This window comes from Equus caballus, chromosome X, assembly GCF_041296265.1.
Source record: "Equus caballus isolate H_3958 breed thoroughbred chromosome X, TB-T2T, whole genome shotgun sequence".
Taxonomy (NCBI): domain Eukaryota; kingdom Metazoa; phylum Chordata; class Mammalia; order Perissodactyla; family Equidae; genus Equus; species Equus caballus.
This window is the reverse complement of record NC_091715.1, coordinates 28,135,902-28,151,933: the sequence shown is the minus strand read 5'-3', so window position 1 is coordinate 28,151,933 and position 16,032 is coordinate 28,135,902. Positions and strand designations below refer to the sequence as shown.

The 16,032-nt window shown below is 37.4% G+C and overlaps 1 protein-coding gene across 1 annotated transcript; it reads right to left on the bottom strand.

The window, feature by feature from the left end:
* Positions 1–10,968: 10,968 nt before the first annotated feature.
* LOC100147315 (ferritin heavy chain-like) lies at positions 10,969–11,818 on the bottom strand. The gene has a single exon (XM_001916641.5). The coding sequence runs from the start codon at positions 11,684–11,686 to the stop codon at positions 11,138–11,140; it is 549 nt and encodes a 182-aa protein (XP_001916676.2). The 5' UTR covers positions 11,687–11,818; the 3' UTR covers positions 10,969–11,137.
* Positions 11,819–16,032: the final 4,214 nt, after the last annotated feature.

Sequence of the window (16,032 nt, the reverse complement as noted above, 5' to 3'; positions counted from 1 at the left end):
ATTGGGACATTATGCTGGATTATCCAGGTGGGCCCTAATGCAATTACATGCGTCCATGTAAGAGGGAGGCAGAGGGAGATTTCACACTCAGAGGAGAATGTGATATGAAGACTGAACAAAGTGAAATTTGAAGATGCTGGCTCTAAAGATTGGAGGAATGTAGCCCCAAGCCAAGGAATGCTGGCCGCCACAAACACTAGAAGAGGAAAGGAAGATTCTCCTCTGGATCCTTCAGAGGGAATATGGCCCTGCTGACATCTTGATTTTGGACCAGTGAAAATATTTTGGTACTTCTGGCCTCCAGACCTCTGAGAGAATATGTGTTGTTTTGAGCAATCAATTCATGGTAATTTTTACAGGAAACTAATTACAAGTGGAAACAACCCAAATGCCCATCAACTGATGAATGGATGTAGAAAATGTGATATATCCATCTAATGAAATGTTAGTCAGCAATAAGAGGAATAAAGTACTGATGCATTCTGTGACATGAATGGACCTTGAAAGCATCATGCTAAGTGAAAGAATCCAGTCAAAAAGGACCACATATTGTGTGGTTTCATACCTATGAAATATCCAGAATAGACAAATCTATAATACACAGAAAGTAGATTAGCAACTGCCTAGGCTTGGGCAGGTGGGGAGACTGGAAAATGATAGCTAAGTGGAGCAGGGTTTATTTTGGGGGCAATGAAAATATTCCAGAATTTATTGTGGTGATGGATGCAGAACTCTATGAGTATGCTAAAAGCTATTGAATTATAAATTCAAAGGGTAAATTGTATCGTGTGTGAATTATATTGCAACATTTATTTTTTTAAAAAAAAGAAGACTCTAAAGGGTGCTGAGAAAAAAGCAGACCAACTAGAGACCTTGGAATCTGAGGAATGACATAGTAGCGAGTGGGCCTCATCCAATCAATTAAAGGCCCGAATAGAATAAAAGAATGACCTCCGCTGAGCAAGAGGGAATTCTGCCAGCAGACAGCCTTCAGACTTGAACTGCAGCATCAGCTCTTTCCTGGGTCCCCAACCTGATGGCGCTTGGATTTGCCACCCTCTATGATCACATGAACCAATTTCTTAAAATAACTCTCTCTCTATATATATATATAGACATCCTATTGATTCGGTTTCTTTGGAGAACTGTAACTAATACATAGAAGGTCAGGACTTTCACCATAGCCCTGTGGTAACTAGACCACCCTCACTTTGGTATCAGTGGAGAACACACGGGGAATGGGAACTCCAGTCCCCACCCAGTAGCAATAAGGAGCCCAGCCCTCTTTGGATGTCAATGGTAGTCAACTAGAGAACCTGGACTTCTGCCCACACCTGGCATTAACAAATCAGCAACCCTCTCCTTCCCCTGTCAGAGCAGTGTCAGAAAAAAGCCATTTAAGACAAAGATTATGTAAGATCCAGAGTCTTGTAAGATAATATGAAAATATCTAGATTCAGTCAAAAATCACTCATCCTACAAAGAACCAGAAAAATCCCATTCTGAATGAAAAAAAAAAGACAATCAACATGTCCCAACACCAAGATGACATAGATTGTAGAATTATCTCACAAAGATTTTAAACCAGTCATGATAAAAATATGTCAAAGAGCATTACAAACATGCATAAAACCAGTGAAAAAAAAGTAAATCTCAGAAAAGAAATTAAAGTGTCAGCAAATAAACAGAAGATAGGAAGATGGACTAAATGAAAAGTTTAAAACTGAAAATTATACTAATTGAAATTAAAAAGCTCAGGGGACAGGCTTAACAGCAGAACGGAAGGAAGAGAGGAAAGTGTCACTGAATTGGAAGACAGAAAAATAGAAATTACCAAATCTGAACAACACAGAGAAAACAGATTGAAAAAAATGAAAACCTGGGGGATCTATAACACTATAACAAAAGTCCTAACACCCACGTCATCAGAGAACCAGAAGGAAAGCATAAAGAAGGCAGGTCTGAAAAAATATTTGAAGAAATAATGACTGTACCAAATTTGTCAAGAGACGTAAACTTACAGATTCAAATTGTTGAGCAAATGCTAAACAGGAGAACGCAAAGAAATCAACACCAAGACAAATCATAATTAAACTGCTGAAAACTAAAGACAGGAAAACAATTAGAATGACAGTGGATTTATCTTCAAAAGCGTGGAAGCCAGAAAGAAGAGGCAAAATATTTTTTTAAGTGCTTGAAAGTTACCCCAAAAAACTGTTAACCCACAATCATATATCCAGTGAACATATCCTTCAGGAATGAAGTGGCAATCAAGACATTTTCAGAAGGAAAATTAAGAGAATTTGTGGCTAGCAGATCTACCCTAAAAGAATGGCTAAAGAAGTTTTCTAAATGAATATAAAATAATAAAAGAACAAACCTTAGAACATCAGGATAGAAGAGAGATCAAGGTAAGCAAAAATATAGGCAAACACCAATAGGCTTTCCTTTTCCTCTTGAGTTTTCTAAATTATATTTGATGGTGAAAACCAAAATAATAATACTGCCTGATGTGGTCCTAAATGTATGTAGAGGAAATATTTTAAACAATTATATGATAAGTGGAGGAAGGTAAAGAGATGTAAAGGGAGGTAAGGCTTCTGCATGTCACTAGAACTAGTAAAATAGCATAGGTAGACTGTGAGATGTTATGTATATATAATGTAATACTTAAAGCAATGATTAAAAGAGTCATACAAAGTGATACACTCAAAAGCACTATAGAGAAATCAAAATGGAATTCTGAAAAATGTTCAAGTAACCAACAGGAAAGCAGAAAAGAGCAAACAGCAAAAAGCAGAATCTCAGACTTAAGCCCTAATATATAAGTAATTACTTTAAATGGAAGTGGTATAAATGTAGCAATTAAAGGCAGAGATTAACAGAATCAATTTAAAAATATGACCCAACTCTTACACTGTCCACAAGAAACTCATTTCAACTACAATGATATAGGAAAGTTGAAAGTAAATTGATGGAAAAAGATGTATCATGCAAATCTTAATCACAGGAAAGAAGGAGTGGCTATATTAATATTAGATAAAGTAGATTTCAGAGAAAAGAAATTTTTTAGAGACAGAGAGGGACATTTTATAACGATAAAAGTGTCAGTCCACCAGGAAAACATAGAAATCTTAAATGAGTATGCACCAAACAAAGGAGCTACAAAATATGAGAAGCAAAAACAGAACTGAAAGAAGAAATAGAAAAATCCACAATTATAGTTGGAGACTTAAACACCCTTTTCTTAATAGTGGATAGAACAACTAGACAGAAAATCGGCAAGGATATAGAAGGATTTAACAACATCAGCTAAAGTGATCTAATTGACATTTATAGAATACTTTGCCCAACAACATCAGAATACACATTCCTTTTGAATACCCACAGAAGATATGCCAATATAAAGTATATCCTAAACCATAAAGCAAACCTCAACAAATTTAAAAATTTAAATCATATGGAGTATATTGTCTGACCACATGGAATCAAACTACTGATTGATAACAGAAAGATGAGGATAATGCGTAAACATTGAAAAACTAAACAACACACTTCTAAATAATCCATTAGTCAAAGAGAAAGAATCAAGGGAAATAAAAAATATATTTAACAAAATGAAAATACAGTATATCAAAATTTGTGGGGTGCAGCTAACCCAGTGCCGATTAGGAAACTTATAAAGCTAAATGTTTATATAATAAAGAGGAAAAGCTTCAAATCAATAATCCACGTTTCCACCTCAAGAGCCTAGAAAAAGAAGAGCGAAATAAACCCAAAGGAAACAGAATGAAAGAAATAACAGAAAGGAGGAGAAAACAATGAAATGGAAAACAAAGAAACAATAATGAAAAAATTAAACAAAGAGCGAGTTCTTTGGTAAGATCAATATTTTTTATTTTATTTCTTCCCTAACTTTATTGAAAGATAACTGACATATAACATCGAGTAAGTTTAAGGTACACAACATTAAGATTTGATAAACGTATATACTGCAAAATGATTACTACAATTAGGCTAGTTAAGACATCTTTCACATCACAGTTACCATTTTTTTGTGCATGTGGTGAGAACTTTTTTTTTTTGAGGAAGATTAGCCCTGAGCTAACTACTGCCAAACCTCGTCTCTTTGCTGAGGAAACCTGGCCCTGAGCTAACATCCATGCCCATCTTCCTCTACGTTGTTCATGGGACACCTACCACAGCATGGCTTTTGCCAAGCGGTGCCATGTCTGCACCCGGGACCTGAAATGGCGAACCCCAGGCCAGCGAGAAGCGGAACATGCGAACTTAACCACTGCGCCACTGGGCCAGCCCCGGTGAGAACTTTTAAGATCTACTTTCTTAGCATTCTTCAAGTATACGGTATAATATTGTTGACTATAATCACCGTGCTATACATTAGATCCCCAGAACTTATTCATCTTATAACTGCAAATTGGTACCTTTTGACCACCTTCACCCATTCCCCCCACCCCACCCCCACCCCTAGCTATCCCCAATCTACTCTCTGTTTTTATGAATTTGGTGGGTTTTTTTTTTTTTTTTTTTGGTGAGGAAGATTTGCCCTGAGCTAACATCTTTTGCCAATATTCCTCTTTTTTTTTTTTCCTCCCCAAAGCCCCAGTACATAGCTGTATATTCTAGTTGCAAGTCCTTCTAGTTTTTCTATGTGATCCACCACCACAGCATGGCTACTGACAGACGGGTGGTGTGGTTCCGTGCCCAGGAACTGACCTCAGGCCACCGAAGTGGAGCATGCCAAACTTTAACCACTAGGCCATCAGGGATGGCTCTGGTGGGTTTTTTAGGTTCCCCATATAAATGAGATCAGACAGTATTTGTCTTTCTCTGACTTATTTCACTTAGCAAAATGCCCTCAAGGTCCATCTGTGTTGTCACAAATGGAAAGATTTCTTTATGCTTATGGATGAATAATATTCATATATATATATCACACTTTTTAATCTAGTCATCCATAAATAGACACTTAATTTGTTTCCATGTCTTGGCTATTATAAATAATGCTGCAATGAACATGGGGGTGCAGATAGCTCTTTGAGATGATGATTTCATTTCCTTTGGATGGATGTATACCCACAAGTGGGATTGGTGGATCATATGGTAGTTCTACTTTTGCATTTTTTGAGGAAGCTCCATACTGTTTCTCATAAAGGCTTTACCAATTTACATTCCCATCAACAGTGCCTGAGTTCCCTTTTCTCCAGCACTTGCTATCTCTTGTCTTTTTTATGATAGCCATCTTAACAGGTTTGAGGTGATATCTCATGGTAGTTTTAACTTGCGTTTCCCTGATATCAATTGATGTTGAGCACCTTTTCACGTACCTGTTGGCCACTGTAGATCTTCTTTGGAAAAATATCTGTTAAGGTCCATTTGTACATATCTGTTAGTTCCATTTAGTCTATAGTTCAGATCCATTGTTTCCTTATTGATTCTCTGTCTGGATGGTCTAGCCATTGTTGAAAGTGGGATATTAAAGTTCCCAACTATTATTATATTGCTGTTTATTTCTCCTTTTATTTCTGTTAGCATTTGCTTTTTATATGTGGGTGCCCTGATGTTGGGTTAATAAATATTTACATTTGTTATATCTTTTTGATGAATTGACCCCTTTATCTTTATGTAATGACCTTTTTGTCTCTTGTAACAATTTTAGCTTAAAGCCTGTTTTGTCTGATGTAAGTATAGCTACTGCTGCTTTATTTTGTTTACCATTTGCTTGGAATATCTTTCTTTCCCTTCATTCTCAGCCTATGTGTTTCCTTAAAGCTAAAGCAAATCTCTTGTAGGTAGCATATTTTTGAATCTTGTTTTTTTCTATTGACTCAGCCGTTATATGCCTTTTGATTGGAGAATTTAATCTGTTTATGTTAAAATAATTATTTATAGGTAAAGACCTAGTATTGCCTTATTAATTGTTTTCTGTTTTATAGATCCTTTGTCCCTTGCTTTCTCTCTTGATGTCTTCTTTTGTGATTTAATATCTTTTTGTGGTGGTATACTTTGTCTCTTATAATCTTTTGTGTATCTATTACAGGTTTTTCTTTTGTGGTTACCATGAGGCTTAAATAAAATATCTTATAGTTATATCATACGATTTTAAACATAAAAACAACTTGAAGAGCATACATAAATGTCACTTTTCTTTCTCCCCCATCACACTTTAGGTTATTTATGACACAATTTACATCATTTTTATATTGTCTATCCAATAGCAAATTATTATAGTTATAGTCATTTTTAATACATTTGGTTTTTTTCAACTTTTAAACTACAGTTGTAAGTGATTTACATAGCAGCTTTACAATATTAGAGAATCTGGCTTTGAGTATATATTTACTTTTACTGATAAGTTTTAGACATTCATGTTTTTATGATGTTAATTAGCTTCCTTTTATTTCAGTCCGTAAAATGCCCTTTAGCATTTCTCGTAAGGCAGGTCTAGTGGTGATGACCTCGGTCAGTTTTTGTTTGTTTGGGAAAGTCTTTATCTCGCCTTCATTTCTGAAGAACCACTTTGCCAGGTATAGTATTCTTGTTTGCCAGTTTTTTTCTTTCAATATTTTGAATATATCATTTCACCCTTTTCAGGCCTGCAAAGTTTCTGCTGAGAAATCTGTTTATAATCTTATGAGTGCTCCCTCATGTTTGATGAGTCTCTTTTCTCTTGATGCTTTCAAAAATCTCTTTGCCATTGACTTTGGACAATTTAATTATAATGTGTCTTGGTGAAGCCCTTTTCAGGTTCAATCTGTTTGGGGTCCCTTGAGCCTCATGTATCTGAATGTCCATTCCTCTCCCAATGTTTGGGAAGTTTTCAGCCACTATTTCTTTAAATAGAGTTTCTGTCCCTTCTCTTTCTCTTCTCCTTCTGAGATTCTAATATCGAGTATGTTGTTTCTCTTCATTGTGTCCCATAATTCTGGTAGGCTTTCTTCACTGTTTTTCATTCTTTTTTATTTTAGCTCCCCTAAATGGTTAATTTAACATGACCTGTGTTTGAGTTCAGGTTCTTTTGCTTGGTTGAATATGCTCTTGAAGATTTCTATTGAATTCTTTCGTTCAGTCATTAAATTATTCAGCTCTAGATTTCTGTTAGGCTTTCTTTTTTTTGATAGATTCTATTTCTTTGTTGAACTTCTCATTTTGGTCATGCATTGTTTTCCTAATTTTATTTAGTTTTCTGTCTGTTTGTTCTTTTAGTTTGCCGAAGCTCTTTAACAGTATTATTCTCAATTCTTTGTCAGACAGTTCATAGATCATACGCCACTCATCAAGCCATGTTGTGGTGGTGACCCACATACAAAATAGAGGAAGACTGGCACAGATGTTAGCTCAGGGCCAATCTTCCTCACCAAAAACAAAAAAGTAGCATGAGAGATACTTGTGATATGGAAATGTTCTGTATCTTGAAACTGAGTGTGTATTCATTTGTTTACAGTCAATTCAAGTTTGCCCTTTTGTGAATTTCCTGCTATCATCCTTGCTCATTTTTAATTGGATGATTTGTTTTCTTATTGATTTAATTTGTTGCATATTCAGGATTAATTATTTTATGGTTATAAGCATCAGAAATATCTTACTCTAGTTTTTGGCTTGTTTATAAACTGTCATGTCAAATGTACTAATCTTTTCCTTTTGTGTGTGTATGCTTTTTGTATCTTAAGACATCTTCCCCTGCTGTGATGTCATAGAAGTATTTCTTTTAAATATTTAATTTTTTATATTCAGGTTTTTAATGTATTTGAGCCTAATTTCTGTACATATAACTTTATTTTCTTTCTCCACATGGTGAGCTCTCCATTCTGAGCTGTTCTGTTTCTTTGATCCATTTGTCTATGCCTGTGCCAATACCGCCCTTTTTGAATAGATATAGCTTTATGAGTCTTGATAATGGTACGACAGATTTTTATCTTGCTGCTCTTGCTAGAATCTTCAGCACTTATAAGAAGTATCCTGTTTTTCTTCCAGGCTGAAGAGGAATGCTTGTAACATTACAGCATTAAGTTTGATGTTTGCTCTGAGTATTTGGAAGGCATTATTTTTAAAGATATCATGAATGATTAATTGATTGATTTTATCATATGCTTTTCCTGCACTTATCATGGTTATCATATGATACTGTTCTTTTAATTTGTTAATGTGATGAATTCAATTAATAAATTATCTATTGTTAAATCTTCTACAAGGTTTTGGGATAAATCTTACTTGATATGACATTATTTTAAAATGCTTCTTTAGATTCAGTTTGCTAATGTATTATTTAGGATTTTTGCATCTATGTGCATTAGTGACATTTGCCTATAATTTTTCTGTTTTGTACCATCTTTATGTGGTTTTAATAATCAGGGTTATATTTGCTTCATAAAATGAGTTGGGGAGTCACCCCTCTCTATTTTCCGGAGGAGTTTTTAATAGATAGGTATTATTTGGTTTTTGAAGTTTTGGCATATTTTAGCTAGCAAGCTGAAAATATATTTTGGGGAGAGAGTAGGTAGGGAGATGTTTGACTACCAGTGCCATTTTGTCATCATTATAACTCTATTCTGGTTTTTCACCTCATTGAACTTATTCTTCAGTTGTATATGTTTTTCTACAGAATTATCTATTTCGTCTACATTGTCGAATTTATTTGAATTGCATTGTTCATAGTATTCACTTATGATTTTTAAAAACTACTTCATCTCTAATTCTGTATCTGCACCTAATATTGTTTATTTATACCTTCATTTTCTTGTCTTGTCTTTACTTTTTTGAGGACTGATTGGACTAGGGTTTGTCATTTTAATAGTCTTTTCAAAAACTTGAGTTTTGACTTTACTAATCCTAGTGTTCTTTTTCTCTATTTCATTAGTGTTTTCTCTTATTGCAATTATTTCCCTCTTTCTTTTGTCTTCATGTTTAGTCCATTATTATTCTTTTAACTCTTGTTTTGAAAGCTCATTTTATTAAGTTTTAATCCTTCTTATTCTCTAATACATTCATTTAATGCTATAAATTTCTCTCTAAAGACCTGCTTTAACATCCTCCTGACATTTAAATATGTATTATTTTTGTTTTTATATTTAGTTCTTAATATTTTATCATTTACCTTAGGGTTTTTATTTTCTCCATAAAATATTTATGTGAGTGCTTTTAGTTTCCAAGTGTTTTGGTGTTTGAGACTGTTTTTTGGATATTTATTTTTACTTTTATTGCCTTTTGTTTAGAGAATTTGTCCTGTGTGGGGTTTTTTGTGTTTCTTGTGGCCTAGCACATGGTCAGCTTTTTAAGTGTTCCTTGTATGCTTAATAATAACTTACATCCCCTCAGTTTTGGGGGTTCAGAGTTCTATTTATGTTTTTTCAGGTCAATTTTACTAATTTTCTTATTCAAATCATCTTTTTCTATTGAATTTATGTCTGTCTCATCCATCAATTTCTGAGAGAAGTATGAATTTATCAATTTCTGTGATCCATTCTTTCAAACTTTGCATTATTTATGTTGAGGCTCCATTATTAGATATACATAGGTTCAGAATAATTTTATTTTCCTAATGAATTATTTATCAATAAGTAAAAACACTTAATACTCCTAAATATGTTTTTGTCTTAAAAATCTCTCAGATAGTAATTTAGTTATACCAGCCTTCTTTGGCTTAGTATTTGCCCCAGTATATCTATTTAGAGTCTTTCATGTTTTTTAATTTTTTTTTATTCTCTAAACGTTAGCTGCCCTACGCTTGGGGGTGGCTGTGCCACAATCTCCCTAAACTCTCTTTCTGGTGAGCTTATCCTGTCACAATGCCTCCCATATTTCCAAACCTGACATCCCACTTGAACTCCAGATGCATTTTTTTCAGCTATCTGAATGACACTAATAGGCATCTCAGATTTTACATGCCATGCGTTTCCCACCCTTCCTCCCCAGATGTGCCCCTGGCAAAATCCCCAAACTAAGAAATAGCACTACCATCAACCCAGGTGTTCAAGTCCAAACACCAGAACCGAGATTATTTTCATTTCCCATTTCTCACCTCTGGTCCATGAGCAAATCTTCTTGATTCATGCAAATGCATCTGGAATTTGTCTAGGTCTCTTCATTTCCTCTGTCACCACCACAGTTCCAGCTACCATCATCTCTCTTCTGGACTAGCTACATTATCTCCTAACTTGTCTCCCAGCTTCAACTCTCCTGACCCCTCTACATTCTTCTAAGCAGCCAGAGTCACTGACAACATTCAGGGAGAATTATTGTACGTTATAGTCAATATGACAAATTTGACTTTCAGCCTTGACATTATATTTTTCACTCCTTCTATTGATGTAATTTGGGGTTTTGGGTACCATGGTACTTTAATGGAAGAAAGGGGACAATTGAAGGAAAAAACAATATTTGGATGTTTTGTAAGGGCAATATGCAGGTCCAGCACGGTGACCTGGGAAGTCACTCCCGTGTCTATGGGAAAGTCAGCCTAAGGCTCAGTTACCATTATCACTGTTGCCCAGGGTGAGCTTGTCAAAGAGATAGTCTGCCAAGCTGGCTTTTGGGGTCTCCACTTTGCTATCTAGTTAACATTAACAAGCAATAATATTTGCATATTTTATTAATCAAAAAAATTTCACGTAAAATTTAAGAACCCTTTGTTTTAATCCCTGCCCAATCCCATTCCCTTCACTCCTTCCCCAGAGGCAATTGGGGAATCACAATTGTGATTTTCAGGCCACGTTTTTAGGCTTTTACCATGCACAGGTACCCACATTCACCAGGGTCCCAGACCAGCCACCCCACACCCCCACTTTGTTTATGAGGGGAAGATTAATTTTGTGTTTCCCAGGGTCCCATGGAATACCTTCTCCCTCCATCCACAGAGATCCCGAGCTGCATGTGGATGGGACGTGGGTGGGCGGAGAGACTCCTGGATACCGGACTTAAAACTTAAAAGAGGAGATCTGCACACATGAATCAAGGACAGAGCTTTATTTATTTAGGAACCACATAACTGTATTGGAAGAAATGGCAAAACTGGAAGAAAAAAAAAGTGAACGTTTTGCAAGGGCAATATTGCAATATGTATGCTCGGTATGGTGATCAGGGGAAGTCACCCTGTGGCTCTGGGGAAAGCAGTCCAAACTCAGTTCTTACTGCCGTCCCCCAGGGTGAGCTTGTCGAAGAGGTACTCTGCCAGGCCGTCTGCTGGGGCCCCCATCTTGAGCAGGTTGGTGAGATGGTCCCCCAACTCCTTCATGGACTTGACTTCCTCGAGCAGGAGGTGACTCTCCAGGAAGTGGCACAGATGGGGATCCGCCTTGTCGGTGGCCAGCTGGTGCAGATCGAGCAGGCTCTGGTTGACGTTCATCTCCAGCTGGAGCACACACTCCACGGCCTTCAGGCCGCTCTCCCAGTTGTTGCGGTCTGGCTTCTTGATGTCGTGAAGGCAGATGCGGCCTCCGCGCTGGATCTGCAGCTGCATCAGCCTCTCGGCGTGCTCCCTCTTCTGGCGAGATTGCTGCAGGAACAGCTGGAAGAAGTGCTTCAGGGCCACGTCGTCCCTGTCGAAGTAGTAGGCCATCGACATGTACACGTAGGAGGCGTACAGCTCCAGGCAGATCTGGCCGTTGATGGCGGCCTCGCAGTCGGGGTGGTAGTTCTGGAGCACCTGCGAAGGCTGCGCGGTCGCCATGGCTGGAGGCGCGAAGGCGAAGGCGACCTCAAGTTGTTACCAGAGTGGGTGATGAAGGCGCCGCTCTGGCTCAGCGGCAGCACTGGCTCGTGACCAAAATGGCGTCACACCAAAGTGCGAGCGTTGGTTACGTTGGGGGGGTGGGGCGGGGGGCATCCGTTACGTTCCAGGGGGATCCGCTACGTTGCTTTACATTACGTTCCGGTGGGCCGGGGAGGAGGCAGCGGCGCGAGTGCAGTGTTCCGGGTTCCATCGGGGCCTGGCTGAGGCAGGGCTGCTGTGTGCTAAGCGTCTGGGCTATGTAATGTTTTAGAATGTTATTCATGAGTATAGATGCAACCATTTTGAGTTAATCGCTTGCATGATTTCTTTGAGCAGTTTATTTGAATATTGTCCTACTGTGGTTGTTTCATTAAATATAGTGCTTTTGGGGTCTTATTAGTTATGTTTAATATCGCACAGTTTTATTTGAATGTTAGATAAACGAGTGATTTCAACATCCATACTGATGACACTTCTGATAGCCTCCTCACTCGGTTCCTAGACTTAGTAACTCCAGTGACCTCCGCTTTTCTCTTTCTAGTCATGGTCTAGTTCATGCTGCTCTGACAGGAGAGCACCACCTCTAGAGCCTCAGTGAATCTTTCCACCTCTCCATCTTTCACTCTTTCTGAGCTTGTTCTTCACTCCCTTTATTCTCTCATCTCTTAATCTTTCAGCACAGTCCTAGAAGCACGTTCCTTCTGCCCTGTCTGGAGCCCGGTAGGACAGATTCAATGATCTCATCGCTGATATCCTAGATTTGCTCTCCCCCTTCACCTAGCTTGTCAATTTCCTTCCTCTTGGCTAAGTACAGACTTCTCTTTTCTCTGGCAGAAAACAAAAGGTTTAGGTGCATTCTTAGAGAAAGCACTTACCCTCAGGGATGTATTCATTCCCTCCAACCTCATTTGTTCTTTCACTGACACTCAACAAGTCTCTTTTTTAAGCCCAATTATGTTCTATGTAATGAGCCACCGTGGTAGGGAATACCACTGATCTCAAATGGCCTTTCATTCATTCATTAATTCATTCAACAAATACTTATTGATTACCTAATATGGCCCAGGCACTGGTCTAGGATTTGGGCATATAGTAGTAACAAAGAGAAACAAAGTCTCTGTTCCCTTGGGGGTTGTATTCTAGTGGAGAAGCAGACCAAAACAAAACAAAACAGAATAAAAAACTACCATTTTCTCCCCTTATTGTCTCAAGTAAATACATACAAGATATTACACTTGTGCATGGAAATAAAAAAGACAAAATATATTCTTAGAATTCAAGGATATTATAGTGGAAGACATAAGACCAACCTAGGTATTTATAATTAATTTATTTGTGCATTAATTCAACAACCACTTATATACTCCAAATATGTGTCAGATGCTGTGTTTGATTCTGGAGATGCGCAGAAGAATCAAATGAGGTCTCTGTTCTCAAGGTGCAAGATAGAGTGACAGAATATTATAAGTACTCTCAGGTAAAGTTAGGATAAGAAGCCTATTTTCACGTAAAGGGTTAATCCCATGGCTTTGATTAATGCACCTTTTTTGGTCTCTTTATTTCTCTTTTGAAAGCTTATGCTATTTTATGATCAGAGTTTATGAAGAAAGCAAAGGATCACATATCAAATATCACGATGTAAACTTATGTAAACAGTTTTAGAGGCGTTTAATTGTTGATTCTGTAAGGAAATAGAATAATAACAATGTCTATTTGATAATTGATTTTAGTAATAGAATCACACACTAGAGATGGAAAAGAACTATGTGATCAATTTCTCAATGAGATAAAATTGTATTCTATATTTGCTTACACCAGTGTTTAGTCTTAATATAATTGTAGACTTTCAAAATTTCCTTGGGAGACTCCATTTTAGACTTCACTGTAAGAATCTATTTAAGTAGAAGAGGTCTTGATTTTGTAGAACGTTTTCTCATTATGTCCCAAGATTATTTAATAATTAATTTATCCCTACAATTTTACTCTTCAAATACTTAAAATAATAATACTATTGAATGGTTGTGGATATACTAAGGGGTTTGTCTAGCCCCACGCCCAGTTGGGTGAGCAGTGTGGGACAGGTGCGGAGAGACCAAAGAAAAGACCCAGAGACAGTCAACAAGATGTATAGGTTTATTGGGAGTTACTTACAGGGAATGTGCAGTGGTGGCCAGCTGGATGGAAGTGTGCACCCGCGATCACGAGTAGGGAGGGGGTTGCTTATATAGGCAGAGCACAAAGGCTATATGCTTGCCCAGAGGGGCTGTCCCTGGTTTGGCCAGCGTTCCCAGGAACAATAGCTCACGTGGAGGGGCTCTGTGTTCCTTTAAGACCTGATGTTCTTTGAGTGAGATAAGATCTGGGCTGGCCAGGCCCTGGATCTTTACAAATTCCAGCAGCTGGGCATCGTGCCCAGAAGAGGGCCAGAAGGATACATGGTTGCAATGGGCTTACGGGCTCTTGCTGAGCAAGCAAGGCCCAGGCCCTACGGGGTGATAATGGTGTTTCTCAGATACTTCATCCTTCATCATTACTTCCCAGGGAAGAAGGTAACGGTAAAATATTTATTATAAGTGAGAGAAACCTGAGCTTTAAAAACTAACTTTTCTAAGGGAAATCAGGAAACAAGCATAGGCTGGGACCTTAAATTTCCATGAAGGAAATATACATATGTATAGACAAGAGCATTCCATCCAGTTTTTCTTTAACGAGAAATATAAAACTAAATACCAACATAGAATGACAAAACTTTAGAGCAGATCATGTGTTTTAAAAATATGAATATAGGACTATAAGATAAAGGTTTCTTTGAAATGTTTGTAGTCACTGTTTGTATTGTATTAGTGTTAGTCATGATTCTCCAGAGTAACAGAACCAGCAGGAGATATGTATATGGAATTGGCTCACGTGATTACGGAAGCCGACAAGTCCCAAAACCTGTAGGTAGCAAACTTCAGACCCAGGAGACCCGATGGTGTAGATCCAGCCCAAAGGCCAGCAGGCTGAGGACCCAAGAAGTTCAAGTTGAAGGCAGGAAAAAAACAACATGCCAGCTTGAAGGCAGTCCAACGGGAGGCGTTCCCTCTTACTCAGAGGAGGGTCAGCATTTTTGTTCTATTCAGGCCTTCAATTGATTGTATGACGCTCACCCACATTCGGGAGAGCAAACTGCTTTACTCAGTCTACTGTTTCAAATGTTAATCTCGTGGAAAACCACCCTCACAGGCACACACGGAGTATTTGACTAAATATCTGGCTACCCCATGGCCCAGTCAAGTTGACATATAAAATTAACCATCACAGTATTATTTATAATAAATGCAGAGTCATTAAATAAAGATTCTAGTGAAATAATGTGCGAAAACTCTTTTGACTTTCAGTTCCCTTCATCATTTAAACCTGTTACAGAACTAGTAGTTACACAACTGTTATTAGGCAATAAATTCTGACTCAGTGTCAGTGATTAGCTCTCATTCATTCATTCAGTGCATTTCTACTGAGCACCTATTATACGTTAGGTATTTTTATAGGTACTAAACACAAAAACTTGTGCTATAAACTCCTCATATTTGCATTTTTTGCAGCTGAGTGCTATTCAATGTTCCATATAATCCCATCTTTAAAAATTAGTGCATGCACTAGGCTTGATGATGTATTCATAAGGAAGTGGACCATGAGTAGCGGCAGTTGGTGGCTTATCTCACTCTCCATATATGTATGTGTGTGTGTGTGTGTGTGTGTGTATGTGTGTGTGTGCATGCGTATGTATAAACCAATCATTTAATGAGGGGTCGTGAAAAGTGATATATCAATCCAAAATCATTATTATCTATCAAGTCAAAATCAATATTATCTGTCTTTGAGCTGTTCACTCTACATTATCTCATTACAGATACCCTCTGAGTTACCTTTTATTATTATCACCTGTATTTTACAGATAAAGAAATTGTAAATTAGAGAGGATGTAACATGCTCAAGTACACGTCTTGTAAAGCAGAGAGTGACACTCTGAACTGGATTCCTCTCTAGATAGTTCGGAAAATTTCCCTGGACCATGAGCTCCTTTAAGACAAAGACTGTTTAACTTGATGATGCTAAATTTCACATAATAGGGGCTCAAAAATATGAATTAAAGTAATGAGTGGCCTATTAAAAGTTTTAGTCTCATTATTTCTCCAAATTAAAGCAATGAGAGAGAGTAGATGTTGAATATATATTTAAACTGTGTTTCCTTTAGAAGGAAAAATAATCAAAGACACTCAATTGTGACAAATTACTATTGTAATTTTACTCTAATATGCATA